The sequence below is a fragment of the Macrotis lagotis genome, chromosome X (assembly GCF_037893015.1).
Source record: "Macrotis lagotis isolate mMagLag1 chromosome X, bilby.v1.9.chrom.fasta, whole genome shotgun sequence".
NCBI lineage: Eukaryota > Metazoa > Chordata > Mammalia > Peramelemorphia > Peramelidae > Macrotis > Macrotis lagotis.
In genome coordinates this window covers 552,100,051-552,114,698 of record NC_133666.1, presented here as the reverse complement: position 1 = coordinate 552,114,698, position 14,648 = coordinate 552,100,051, and the positions used below count along the sequence as shown (strand labels likewise).

The 14,648-nt window shown below is 38.2% G+C and overlaps 1 protein-coding gene across 2 annotated transcripts in view; it reads right to left on the bottom strand.

Annotated features, from left to right (window-relative positions):
* The window catches only part of MATN2 (matrilin 2), a 210,364-nt gene that overhangs the window by 22,059 nt on the left and 173,657 nt on the right, over nt 1-14,648 (bottom strand). For both annotated transcript variants that reach the window (XM_074200464.1, XM_074200463.1), the window contains exons 10-13: nt 14,007-14,129; nt 4,565-4,687; nt 3,461-3,583; nt 467-589 (exon numbers count right to left, since the gene is read on the bottom strand). In XM_074200464.1, the coding sequence (XP_074056565.1) occupies nt 467-589; nt 3,461-3,583; nt 4,565-4,687; nt 14,007-14,129 (492 nt within the window). The remainder of the gene's footprint in view (nt 1-466; nt 590-3,460; nt 3,584-4,564; nt 4,688-14,006; nt 14,130-14,648) is intronic.

The following is a 14,648-nucleotide window of genomic DNA, read 5'->3' as shown; positions in this document are numbered from 1 at the left end:
CCCATCACTTCTGCCAGATCCCCTGGGGGCGGGGCCAAGCGCCCATCACTTCTGCCAGATCCCCTGGGGGCGGGGCCAAGCTCCCATCACTTCTGTCAGATCCCCTGAGGGCGGGGCCAAGCGCCCATCACTTCTGTCAGATCCCCTGGGGGCGGGGCCAAGCGCCCATCACTTCTGCCAGATCCCCTGGGGGCGGGGCCAAGCGCCCATCACTTCTGTCAGATCCCCTGGAGGCGGGGCCAAGCGCCCATCACTTCTGTCAGATCCCCTGGGGGCGGGGCCAAGCGCCCATCACTTCTGTCAGATCCCCTGGGGGCGGGGCCAAGCTCCCATCACTTCTCTCAGACCCCCCTATGGGCAGGGCCAAGCTCCCATGACTTCTGTCAGACCCCCCCAGGGGCAGGGCCAAGCTCCCATCACTTCTCTCAGACCCCCCTATGGGCAGGGCCAAGCTCCCATCACTTACTTCTGCACCTCTTCCTGTCCTCTGCCAGAACAAATCCCTCCCGGCATTTGCAGATGTAGGAACTGCCATCATTAACACAAGTGTGTTCACAGCCGTGTTTGGTGGATTTGCAGACATCCTCCCCTAAGGATTATGGAGAGAGAGTTAGTATAATTCTGCCAAGGCAGCACAAGGCCTTAACAGCCTTCTAATGAGGGAATTACAAGAGAGTTTTCTTATACACACTGGCTCAAGCTAAACTTCTTTTGGGGTGCAGCAGGAAGGCTCTGCTTGGGGACTTACAAAGGCTTGGCTGAGCCCCCGACTCTTCCACCTGCTCTATATATGAGGGGCAGGGGAAGATGACCATAAATTATCTAGTCTTTGTGAGTCTCCATTTCCTCTTCCATAAAATGAAGACAATTCCTTCCCTACCTGTCTCACAGGGTTATAAGAAAAGAACTTTGTAAATGAAGAGGTTCTGTATGTGTTATTGTTAGGCCTTTTTGAAAGTTCCAGATCTCCAATAAAAATAGAGCCTGAATGATAAAAAAAATGTGATACTGAGTTCTGAAATCATCATCAACATCATCTTTCCTATCTCCTCCTTTCCTGTTTTCTTTCCAGTTGCTGATGCCTTCCTCCCTTGAGGGAGAAACCTTGCATCCATCATAGCTAGGTGGTCAGAGGGAAGATTCTAGGATTGGAGAAAGGAAGGTCTGAGTTCAGATTCTACCCCATATACCTACTAGCTGGGTGACCTCACCTTTCTCTGCCTCAGTTTCCTCATCTGCCAAATGAGGATAATATCAGCACCTACCTCCAGGATTGTTGTGGTGCTCAAATGATGTAATACTGATAGTATTCTCCATAAATACTAGTTGTTATTTAATTGCTATTCAGTCATACCCAACTCTTCCTGACCCCATGGACCATAGCATCTCAATACTAAGGCAAACAGGTTAAGTGACTTGTCTATGGCCACTGTGTCTGAAGTTGTATTTGAACTCATCTTGCTATTTCCAGAACTAGAGTTCTAGCCACTAGTCACTTAGCTGCCTCACGTTATTATCAGGTGTGTCTAATTATTGACTTCCTCATTGGAAAATCAGCTCTTTGAGGGCAGAGACTGTTTTGCCTTTTTTTTTGTATATCTAACACTTATCATAGGACCTGGCAGAGAGTAAGTGAATAATTAATGTTTGTTTGGTTGACTATTTGAAACTTTCTTCTGAATCACTTTGTTTAATTATTCTTCCTCTCTATCATTTTAAAATCCTTTGTCTGACCTCTCTCCTACTGTGTAACATACTTATTTCTGTACAAATCAAATCTTCCCAGTCAACTATAAATGCTATGTGAGTAACTTCATTCTTTGTCTTTCAATCCCCAGAGCCTTCCATAGGAGCCATGCTTAGTGAATAGAGCACTGGACTTGGAATCAGGAAAACTCATCTTTGTGAGCTGAAATCTGGCCCTAGGTATTTATTAGTTGTGTGATCCTGGGCAAGTCACTTAATGCTGTTTGCCTCAGTTTTCCCCAAAAAGAGTAGCAAGATGAGTCAGACATGACTGAAAAAAAAAAACAGCTCAACAACAAAAAAAAGAGCTTGTCCTACCATCTGTAGCCTCTATACAGGCACAGGCTGTCTGTCCCCCAATTCCTGGAATGCCCCCTTTCTTCCCTCCTCTATGCCTGTTGGAATAAATTCCTTCAAGCTTCTCCTCAGTTGCTCCTTCCTCTATGAAGCCATTCACATGGTGGTGACCTTTACCTCTTCAAATTTTCCTATAATATTTTGTCTGCATCTTTCCTTTGTTTCTACCACTCAACTTATTTGGTATACCTGTCATATTATTGCTCACCTCACCCCCATATATCAGGAAAGGGTATGTTTTTTAAAATAATATTTTATTTTTCTTAAGTCACATATAAAAACAATTTTTTAACTCAACTACAATTTATTTTGAGGTGTACTATTAAAGACAGTTTTTGATATATTTAAAAAAAATTTAATTCCATCTCTCTCCATCCTTCACCTCCTCCCTTTCTGAGACTAACCAATTTGCTATAGGTTATTCATATTTAATCATGTAAAATATATTACCATATTAGTTATGCTGTGAAAGAAGATACTAGATCCAAAAGAAACACACACACATACAAAGTAAAAATACAAAAATCCAATGCTTTGATCTGCATTCAGATTTCATCAATTCTTTCTTTGGGGGTGAATAGTATTTTTCATCATGAGTAATTATATAGCAGGGGTGGCATCTCTGGCCAGAGGGCAGTATTGGTCTGGTGTTACTAGGGTAACTGCAGGTGGGACTCAAAGTTCAATAGGTCTAGCAGCTTTTTGGGGGTGAATTATTTATTTGACCAAATATAGCCCTCAGATGCCATTATAAATAGCCAAAGAGGGGCAGCTAGGTGGTGCAGTGGATAGAGCACCAGCCCTGAAGTCAGGAGTACCTGAGTTCAAATCAGGCCTCAGACACTTAATAATTACCTAGCTGTGTGACCTTGGGCAAGCCACTTAACCTCATTTGCCTTGCAAAATAAAAATAGCCAAAGGGTCCTTGGTAGGAAAAAAGGTTCCCCACCTTTGTTTTGTGGTTGTAGTTGTTTTTGAAAGGCAATGGGGTTAAGTGACTTGTCCAAGGTCATCCCACCTTTGTTCTAAAGGGTTTCTTTTTAAGGGCAAGGCCTTATTGTTTCTGCTTTTGTATCCCCCATACTTAAAGGGGGGGATGGCATTAGAAAGTTGACCTCAAAGCCAGGACCTGGGGTTCAAGTCTAACTTCTATCAAGTTTAAGACAACCTGTATTGTCTCAATGATCTAGGCAAATCTCTCACACTTTTAATTTGTAGAGAAGGAACCAATTTGCATTGGTGGAGAGAATTTCCTCTCCTGGAAGTTCCCTATCCTGTTGATAAGTCCATTCCCTATCACTAGCTAACAATAGGTGCATAATACATATTTGCTGAATTTGATTTAATGCCAACTTACTTTTGCAGGTTTTCCCATCCTCTAGAAGTGTATAACCTTCAAAACAGAGACACATGTAAGATTCCCCTCTGCTCACGCAGGAATGCTCACAGCCATGATTTCCAAGAGCGCATGGGTCCAATACTGAGTTTCCATGTGATTCCAAGGGCACAGATGGGAAAAATATTATACACATTAGCAATTATTCTCTTGTTAACAATGCACAAGAATTAGGCAAATGTTATGTTCTATTTCCCACTAAAATATGCCTTTGAACATGATAGACAACTTTGGATATCCTCCTCTAGTAGCAGCTTTTTTTGGGGGGATGAAATTCTATTGACATTTTGAAAGTGAAGAAATGACATGGTTTATTGAAGCCATCACACAGAGAAAGTTCAAGGCAAATTTCTTATCTTTCATCTGAATTGATAATAATGATTTTGTTGCTTGTTATGTCTGACTCTCCATGACCTCATTTGGTGTTTTCTTGTGAAAAATAGCTGAGTGGTTTGTCATTTCTTTCTCCAGTTTATTTGTACAGATGAGGAAACTGAGACAAATGGAGTTAAGTGACTTGCCAGGGTCCCACAAGTTAGTCAGGAAAAGTCTGAGGCTAAATTTGAGTTTAGGAAGATGAGGAGATGAATATTCCTGACTTCAGGTCTGGCACCCTAACCATTGTATCACCTAATTGCCCATTAATAAGAATAGTGACTATTTAACTGAGCTTTGCAATTAACTAAGCCCTTTCCCCAAAGCAAACCAGGTGGAAAAATCAGAATAAGTAAAATCCCATTTCACAGATGAGAAAACAGCTTTAAACAGATGAAATCATTTGCTGGTCTAAGGCTTCATCTCTGGTTTTCAAATATCATATCTAGTGATTTTCTCATTCACCATCCTGCCTTCCTAAGAGGGTTTTGTTATTAATGAGGGGCTACAATAAAGACCTAAGGAAAGCTTTTCAGCAAAGACTGAATTGTGACCTGTCTCATGCTACAGAGCTCCAATTTTATCCTAACAGCTGCTTTCTTGAGTAATCAACTGAAATGGAATTCAGCACCTCAGTTTTTATAGATAGTTCCTATACAATCACTCCAGCTTGAAGCCCTATGGACATACTTCTGCAGGTTTTCCCATCATCTCGGAGAGTGTACCCTTCATAGCAGCGGCACTCGTAAGAATCCTCAAGGCTCACACAGGTATGCTCACAGTCATGGTCTCCCAGAGCACAGGAGTCCAATTCTGAGATTCCATTTAGAATTATGCAAAGAGAAAGGAAAATATTTCACACATTAGCAATTTATCCCTTTTTCACTCTACACACAGAACAAGTCTATATTTACATAGTTCCTTAAAGTTTACAAAGTAAGATATAATATTTTTTTTTGTCTTTCAGTTGTTTTTCAGTCATATCTGACTCTGTGATCTCATTTGGGGTTTTTCTTGGCAGTAAAATACTTGTGGTGTTTGCCATTTCCTTCTTCTTCTCATATTATAGATGAAGAAAATGAGGCAAACATGGCTAAGTGACTTACATGTAGCTAGGAAATGTCTGGGGATAGACTTGAACTCAGGTCTTCCTGATTCTAGGTCCAGTGTTCTTTCTACTGTCCTGTTCTCTATCACTTACATTCCTTGTCTTATAATGCTGAGGGAAACAACTACCAGAGTAATAGTTGTCCTGTGGCATCAAAGAAAACCATGACATCAGGAAAATGATTTCATGACTTGCACATAAGATTGATTACAGCATGGTTGTGCAAGGATGCCATTCTCACTATCTCATGTGAGTCCAGGGGTCTGTCATAGTAATATGATCAACAATCTTGACCTTTAGGGCTCTTCAATGGTGTGGTATCATCAGGCATCAAACTTTCTACAGGTTCAGTACCACCACCACCCCGAAACTCCAAGACTAAGTGATAGAGAAGTTACCAATATGTCTTGTTTTTTAACTGTCTAGACTTAAGAAAGTGATGGGGGAAATGTTAATAATACAGATTAAATTTAAAAGTGGTAAAACTATATTTTTTTCCCTCTGGACAATTGGTTGTTAAACATTTACCAGTATATTACTTACTATGCTTTTCTTTCTTTTTTTTTTTTTTGCAAGGCAATGGGGTTAAGTGACTAGCCCAAGGCCATGCAGCTAGGTAATTAAGTGTCTGAGGCTGGATTTGAACTCAGGTACTCTACTCCTGACTTCAGGACTGGTGCTCTATCCACTGTGCCACCTAGTGGCCCCCTGACTATGCTTTCCTGAAAAAAACTTCTTGAAATATTATGTCTTTCTTCTGAAGATTCTTCCTTCCATTCTTTTTTCCCTCTCTGTTTTTCTCTCTCCTTCACTTCTTTGTTTCTTTCTTTCTTTTTTAGAGTCAAACAGGATTAAGTTACTTGCTCAAGGTCTCACAACTAGTAAGTATCTGAGACTGGATTTGGGTTCAGGTCCTCCTGACTCCATACTCCATCCACTGTACTTCTTTGCTGTCCATACATACGAAGACTTTTTTTTGCAACAAAGATTATCTATCAAACCATAGAAAGTCGACATGTGTCATTTTGGAAGTGTGCCCAAACTGGCAAAAATATGGACCATGGAAATATTGATGAATGTCTTATGTGTTCCTTTAGATTGGATTAGAAAGTAATAGGAAGGGATGATAATGAGTTTTACCCTGGCTCCAACTTTCACCTTCAGTCCTTACAGAGACTAACCATTTTCTTCCCTAATGCTTCCCTGAGCTTTCCTGAAGATTTTCCAATTTTCAATGGGGAGTTTCCAACTTTTTTTCTCTGCCCCCCCAACCTCCTGTTACATAAGCAGGGCTCAACTCCACCTTAGTTTGTTGTAGATCAACTGTACTGTTCATTCTTTGACTTGGCATAACCAAAATAAAAACCAGCTCTTCAAGAGAGAGTCAAGGAGTCTTCATCCAGGACTTCAAAGCTGTTTTCTTAGACTTTCAAATTAGTAGCAGTTTTTTTTAAACAAGTCAGTAGAGCATTGTGATATGGTTTTTATCTTCTAAAATTGTTGAAATCTCTCATTCTTCCAATTCCTTGTTCGTGAATTAATCAATTTTCTTGCCACCGGCTCTAATAGAACTGGGTCTGCCTTAACTGGGAAACCAGAACTTAAATCATTTCTAAATAGAAAGTTCATTGGTTTGATTGTTAGTAATTCCTTTCTTTCCTCCCAGGTTTCTCTCTTTCTTTTCCTTCCTTTCTCCCTCCTTCCCATCTTTTCTGCCTTCCTTTGCTCTTAAAATAAATTTTAATTAAATCTTTTGTTTTTATCTCAACCACTTTGAAAAATAATTCCTCATTTTTCTCCCCCCTCCAAATGGAACTCTTTTTTTGACAAATAAAAACAATTAAGAAAAGATGCCCAATAAAATGATCCTATCTGATAGTGTATACAACATTGTGCTGTGTCAGCCTACACTCCAGCCAAACAATCTAGCTATTTTTCACATAATATGTTCTATTTCTTGTCTAAGTGCCTTTTCACTGTCAGTCTTTTGTATTTCCAGTGCCTAGGATAATGCCCAGCACATAATTTAATATATTATCATTTATTTAATAATTTAAACAATTTAATATGCATCTAATGAAAGCCTGTTGATTGTCTATTTTGTTCTTTTGATTCTGCTCAATGAATTCTGCACTAGTTCATATGAATCTTTCCATGATAAAAATGTCAGTTGCTATTATTTGATACTATTCCATTATATTCATATACCACATCTTGCTTGACTATTATTTAATTGATGTGGGCATCCACCTTGTTTCCAGTTCTTTTCTACATAGAAAATGCTGATAGTAATATTTTTGTATATTTTGTACTTTTTGATTTTTTTGGATCTCCTTGATTTTACACAAGGGGTGTGTGTGTGTGTGTGTGTGTGTGTATGTGTGAGTATATGTGTGCTTTGGATGGCCACATGTTGAGAATGTGGTGGAGGGTATTTTTGTTTCACTGTAGTCTTAATAATTTAATTTTAATAGTTTAATATTTAATCAATAATTTTATTAATAAATTTAAATTTTTAACTAGATTGTGTGCACAAGAGTTTCCACATGTCCCTTTCTTGGATTAGTGGATTTAGAGAGGAGGGTTTTTTTGGCTTAGTCACCTTCATCGTTTAATTTATTTTTATTGAACTTTTTTTTTTGTGGAGTCACATCAGAACTAGGTGTATGATCTTAAGGCTAAGATTGATTTTAAATGCAGTACTTCTAGTCACTGAGCTACAATTAGTGAAAGTTTTTATGAAGTTCATAAATCAAATTGACTGATAGTGATTATATTGATATTTAATAAGAAACATATCAATATTTTAAACCTTCAAGTGATTATTTTTCAAATGCTTTAAAAGTAGCATTTGTATTAGTGTATTCCTGAAGTTATCAAAGCTTAAAAATGCATTAAAACTTTGGGGACAGCTTGTATTATAAAGCAGTAGTCATCAAAATCATCTGCTATTGATTAAAAGAAAAAAGAGAGGTAGATCAATGGAAGAGATGAATGAGGGAGAATCAGAAACAATGAAATTTAATAACAATTTCTGATAAATCAGAAATCATAAATTACTTAGGAAATAACTTGCTATTTGAAAAAAAGTGCTAGGAAATCTGAAAAGCAATCTAGCAGAAATTAGACCAACACCTTATACCATATCTCATAACTTGTCCTAAATGGAGACTTGACCTTATCGTCAAAGATCATATTCTAAAAAAATTAGAAGAAAAACAAATTGTATACCTTTCACAGCTATAGGTAGGAGATATATTCTTAATCAGACAATTATAAATGATAAAAAAGGTAATTTTGATTATACAAAATTGAAAAGCTTCTGCACAAACAAAATTAATATACCAACATAAGAAGAGAAACAGTCAATTGGGAAAAATCTTACTACCAAATCTTTCTGATAAGATATATTATAAACAATTAGCATATATATATATATTTTAAAACATGCATATATATATATATATATATATATACCAAAAACATGTTAAAAGAATTATAAACTAATATCAACCACATGAAAGAATGCTACAAATCACTAATAATAAAAAAATTATGAATTATAACATCCCTGAGCTTCAAATTGGCACAGATGGTAAACAATGGAAATTGTCAATTTTGGTAGGGTTGTGGAAAGGTAGGCACACTAGTACATTGTGGGTGGAGCTATGAAACGTTATATTTTTGGAAAGCAATTTGTAATTATGCAAATAAAGTTTACAAAATATCCAAATCCTTTGACTTAGAGATTTCATTACTAGACATACCCCAAGGAGTAAAAAAAGTTCTCATACCAAAATATTTATAGCAGCACTTTTTGTTATAAAAAAAATTTTGGAAATGAAGCAGATGCCCATTGATTAGGGTACATGAATGTAATGGAATAATATGTGTTCTAAAAAACAATGAACATCGTGAATACAGAGAAATATGAATTGATGTGGAATGAAGTAAGCAGAGCAAGAAAATAATATATACAATGGCAGCAACTTAAAATGGAAAGGACAACTACACGAATAAAAATAAACAAAACTGAATTGTTGCTTGATTCAAAATAAGAGATATGAGAAAACCCTCCCCTTCCTTTACAGGAATAGGAGAGCCACAAGTTTTATACATGGTGCGTATTTTCAGACTTTTTTCAGCTTATTGCCTATTATGTTGATTTTTTTTCTTTAAAAAAACACCAGCTGATAACATAGGATGTTTTTTGGGAAGGAGTGGAATTCTGGGTGAAATTATGATGATTATAAAAATAAACAAAAGACCTTTTTAAAAAATTATATCTCTAGATATATTTGTATCCGGAAAATATAGTTTCCATTGCTCATCTTGCTCTTATTATTCTCCAATTCCTTCTCTGACAATCTGGTAAGGATCTCAGAAAAGCAATGCAGATAGAAGACCAATAGTTGAGTATGAGCCAAGAGGTTAAGGAGGTACAGAGTTCAAATCCAGGATAAAGGAACAGAAGAATCCACTCCTGGGAATTCTGAAGAGGAATAAAATCTCCCAGGAAGAAAACATTTCCCTTCTAAAAGGATGACTTCTTCCAAGTCTCCTTAAATAGAGTAGTTTTTTTTAATTTAATTAAGCAATCTGGAATTTAACTGATTAGGAATTTAATGATTTGGAAAAAGTTTCTGAGTAGGAAACTTTCCACTGGTCTATTATCCCAACCCAGAAAATGCTTCTAATGTCTGGATCAGGGTCTGGTGACTCAGACAGTCTGAGGCAAGGCAACAACTGTTCTATGTGTTCTTGAGAAAAATAGTCCCTTTCTAGTGATGACAGAGTGAAAGGTGATGTCTAAAGTTCCATGTAGGACAGCAGGAAAATCAATCATGCTCTTCAGAGGAAAAAAAAATGCCATAGTCCATATTGTGCCAAGACAAGGGGTAGGAGTGTAATTATATGATTTTATTATTAATATTTTTATAATTAAAAATCAGAATAGTCATCTCTGGCTAACTCTATATGGAACATCATTTTGGAGGCAAAAGTATCTAGAGTCACCTCATACTAAATAAAAGTTCTGGTGAAGGAGTCTAGAGACTTCTGATATATACTAGAAACTGGCTGTGTGATTTTGTTTAAGTCATTTAACTTCTTTGACTCTCTTTGTTTTCTATGAAAAGAGGAATTAGACTAAATTTTTGTCCAGGAACAGGTATACTATTACCCATAGCTTTATAGACATAAACTAGATTGCAAGCCTTTTGAGGGAAAGGGCTATATCTCAACTTCTTTGTAACCATCCTTCACTGTGCTTAGCTCCAAAAAGGGCAATGAACTTGGAGTCAGGAAAACTTGGGTTGAAATCCTGCCTCTGACACCATAGCTATTCCATACATTGACACTAGGTGAGTCATTTAACCTCAAAGTACTTCAGTTTCCTTATCTTCCAAATGAGTAGGTTGGACTGTATGACTCCTCAGGTCCCTTCCAGTTCTAAGTCTAGGTTCACACTCCACAAAGGATTTGTTGATAATAATTTCAACAGGCATTTGATTTGCTGCATTTTATTTGAGATTGGGTCACTTATTGCTTCTCTAAGTCTTTTGCCACAGGGAGAATCCCAGTGCCTAGAAAAGGACAGAATCTTTTTTGCACCAAATAGTGCAAATCTTAGAGAAGTACTATCTCCTCTCTCACTTGTCAGGGTCATTTCTGCATCTAATCAGCATCTGGAAGTGAAGACCTTGAAGATCAAATAAGTCAATGTTGAACAGATAGCAGAGTTGCTATTCTTTATTATGGGAATCCACAGAAGCAAATGGTGGCAGGTGAGGTGTGAAATAATAGAAAGTTGGACTCAGAAGGGACCTTGTAGAGTCACTAGTCCAATCTTTTCATTTGACAGATTGGGAAACTGAGACCCAGAGAGGTTCATTGAATATTGAAGAAAATTGTACTGAAATGAATATTGAGGGGAATATTTGATAGCATTGGGTCTCAAACCCAGGTCTTGTGATTTTGGATACACTGTTCTTTTTTTGCTGCTTTTGGAGAGAAATCACTATTTTCATCCATAAAGAAAACTAGTGTGAAAACTCCATCCACTAACATAAGCAGACAACTTGTCCACAACTTATAGTCTTAAAGGTTGGGCCAGGACATCAAGAACAGACATGCCCATATCACATGGCTAGTTTGGGTCATACTTAGAATTTAAGTCCAAGTCTTTTTGATCCTGTGGACAGTCCTTTACCCATTACTTTTCATTGCTCCTCATTTTTTTCCTACTACACCATATTTAAATTGAATCCAGCCTCACCCCAGCATAGGTAGAGAAGGGAATAATTTTTCAGGCACCTGGTCAGGTTCCTATGGCTTCTCTTTGAAGTCTTTCCTGATCCTTAAAGCAAAACTGTTAATTCCTAGATCTCTCCTTTACTCCCATCACCCTTTATATCTATCTATTTAGCGCCCCCCACCCCAAGCCCCCAGTAAAATGTAATCTCCTTGAGCCCTGGGAAGGTTTCATTTTTTTCAGTCTTTGTACCCTTAACAATTAGCATAATCCTTTACAAGTAGTAAGGGTTTAATACATCTTTACTGAATTGAAATGAAGTGAATCAGTTTGGCTTTCCATTCCTCAATGATATACCTGCTTAGTTAGCTAAAAGATAATCTCCTTGGTTGATATTCTTCAGGCCACATGCCTGCAAGGCCAAGTCCTTGGTCTGCCTTTGGGAACAGTCAAGGGTACACTTATCCGTTTAGCTGGACCTGACTCATTGCCCCTAACTCAGCAGGCTTTGTAAAAGCAGAGGTGAAGTCATGTCTGTCATTTGGCACAGGGTTAGGGAACACATACCCCAATCTCCTGTTAACTGTGGCTGAACTGAAACCTCAGTATATTATTATTGGATAGAATAGCCACATTGAATCATCCTGGGGGAAGACAGAAAATCCTTTTTTTTAAATGGGAATATCCAAATTGCATACATATATAGGGTGAAGGGACAAAGAATATCTCTGCCAGTATAGTGATGTCAAATCTTATTACTTCACATGTTCTTATATAAACTCAGCATTAGATTACCTCTACATGCATTTGTTGAACTTCACTTTTAATTCCCCTGGTAGATTTTCCTTGATGAGATTACATTATGCCTAGTATCAGAGTATAGGAAACTGGGGAAGATAGAGTCATGGTACATCTACGAATGTAGAATGCAAGTAGCATTTGCACAGATGGGTATGTCCCTAGACATGAGAGCACAAGGTGAAGAGTCAGCTGGCCATTTTTTGTAAACTCTGGAACTAGTGGAAATTTTAATGAACTTTCAAGGAGGGAAAGAGTAGTTGGGAATTAGAACAAAGCTGGTCAAATTCAGTAGCAACAGGAATATTTGAGGGCTTCTGACCTCAATAGATTGGCTTTCATTGACTGGTTTGTATGACTGAGAAATAGTAATTTCCCTGTAGAGCATATTAAAGATGGAAGAGACAAGGTTCCTTGGGTCAGTTCAGATAAAGGAACTGATTCCTGGGAAGTTAAGGGTTTGAGGGCCCAAGACACTTAATGGACATCACTCATAACCTTTTTATCTTTTTGCCAGGCTGCCAAGACTTTTCAAGAGTGTCAGCATGGGGCAGAACTGGAGTAATTTGAAGGAAATCCCCACCTTCCCTGTGCTTTTCCAGTTCTCCATACCCAAAATTGGCTGATAGCTGAATTAGGCAGGGTCATTGTGAGGACAGAGAAAGTTAATGAAAAGGGCTTTGTGAAACTGCAGAAAGAAAAGGAGAAAAGCATGAAATTTCTTGCCTAGAGAGCGTGGGAAGGAAGACAGCCTGGGGACCAACTAGTTGGAAAATTGAAGAGATATTCCTCAGGTGTACAGATTTCTGAGGGTTGGCTGTATACAAACTCATATATACAACAGAGAGCTGGCCAACAAGGGCCCGGTCCTGGGAGCATGTGCAGGCAGTCCATGTGGATGTTTGATTCTGGACATGTGTGACAATATGGCTTGTAGCGATCAGAGCATGTATTTGGAGGCTATTTTCCATGCATTTAACTTTGTAGTGAAGGATAAGGCATTTGGTTGAATGATGACCCAGAAATGGAAGATCATACAAAAAATACCAGTGTAAAAATTTGTTCTTTCTTTCTAGGTATCAGAGTGACCAGTGGGAGGGTGCTCTTCCTCCTGAGGTCTTGCCCCATGTCCTACCAGGCAGGCCTATATTGGAGATAGAGCATTCTTTCCTTTTGATATAGGAACTCGTGCACTTTGAAATGTCAAAGAATCAGAGATTCAATGACAAGAACCCATTCCAGTATTCATCAGCAGTAAAGTCCAGTGAACCAGCCCAAGTTTCAAGAGTGATCTGTCTGATTCTTAGTCCGGCAGTGGTTCACCTTAGTGCCTGAGACACCATGTCTCAGAAATGGAGTGGCTCATCTTGTGGCAGTGCTGCATTGCACAGACACCTGGTGGGCAAATGCTTTGTAGTAACCACTTGAAGACTGAGTCCACTCTCTCAAGTGACAAAGATAGACAAAGGGAGAGTATGATGTTAGGGGAAAATGTTTTTATATTTTTGCTCTTGATATCTTCTCAAGAAATATTCCTTTGTCATAACTAATTTATATTAACTGTTTAATAATCAGGGCACTAATCACTTGTTTAATCAGTATAAAGGGGAGAAATCAACTGATATTAAGAAAAATTTATTGGAATGGGAGTTCAAGCCAAAAGTATTGGAATAATCCCTCTGAATTAACCCTAAAATCTTGAAAGAGTGAGATAGCTACCTGCTGAGGATCCAACTTGCCAATGAATAGACTCCCAGAGTCTATATATAGGCTCACTGCTTCTCCCCTATCTCCACCCCTATTACCTCCAAGACTCTGAGGGGGATTAGTGAACTTGAAACCTGATCTGTTAGTTTCCATATAGGTTGGGAGTGTTGAGTCTTGACTCTATATATATATGTCAAAATATACACGCTTGTAGTATATGCAAAGAAAACTTATTTTTTTTAAAAGTTGGAACTGGTGAAACTTACTTTTGCAGGTTCTTCCATCATTCCTGAGTACATACCCCTCAGAGCACTGACAAGCAAAGGATTTATCAGTATTTATGCAGGAATGTTCACAACCATGATCACTCAGCAAGCAGTAATCCACTCCTATAAAACAAAGAGCCAAGTGAGAATTCTGTGAAAATTGAGCAAAACAGGGAGAGAAGGATATGCCTTGGTCAATTCAATTCAATTCAATACACATTTATCAAGTAACTACAAAGTGAAAAACACTATGCTAGGGAGTGAAGTTCAAATTCAGTTGCCTGGACTTCGTGGTTGATCATGATCTGGTACCAGCCTACAAGGCCAGCCTCCTCTCACATTATTTCCCTCTTGCACTCTACGCTCCAGACAAAAAAAAAAACTATCTCTTACACTGAAAATGACATGATCTCCAAGAAGGAAGGGACTTCAGGGGGGTCTCTAGTGTAATCCATAAGAGAATAAGAACCCTTTCTATAATCTGGTAGACAACTGGCTACTCAGCATTTGCTTCAAGAGCTTTTTAGGGAAGGGGAAAACCACAACCTCCTGAGGCAGACCATTCCATGCTTCCTTACAATGAACCTAAATTGGGCTCTCAAACTTCTACCTTTTGGGGAAGGAGGGAGAAAAGAAAATAAA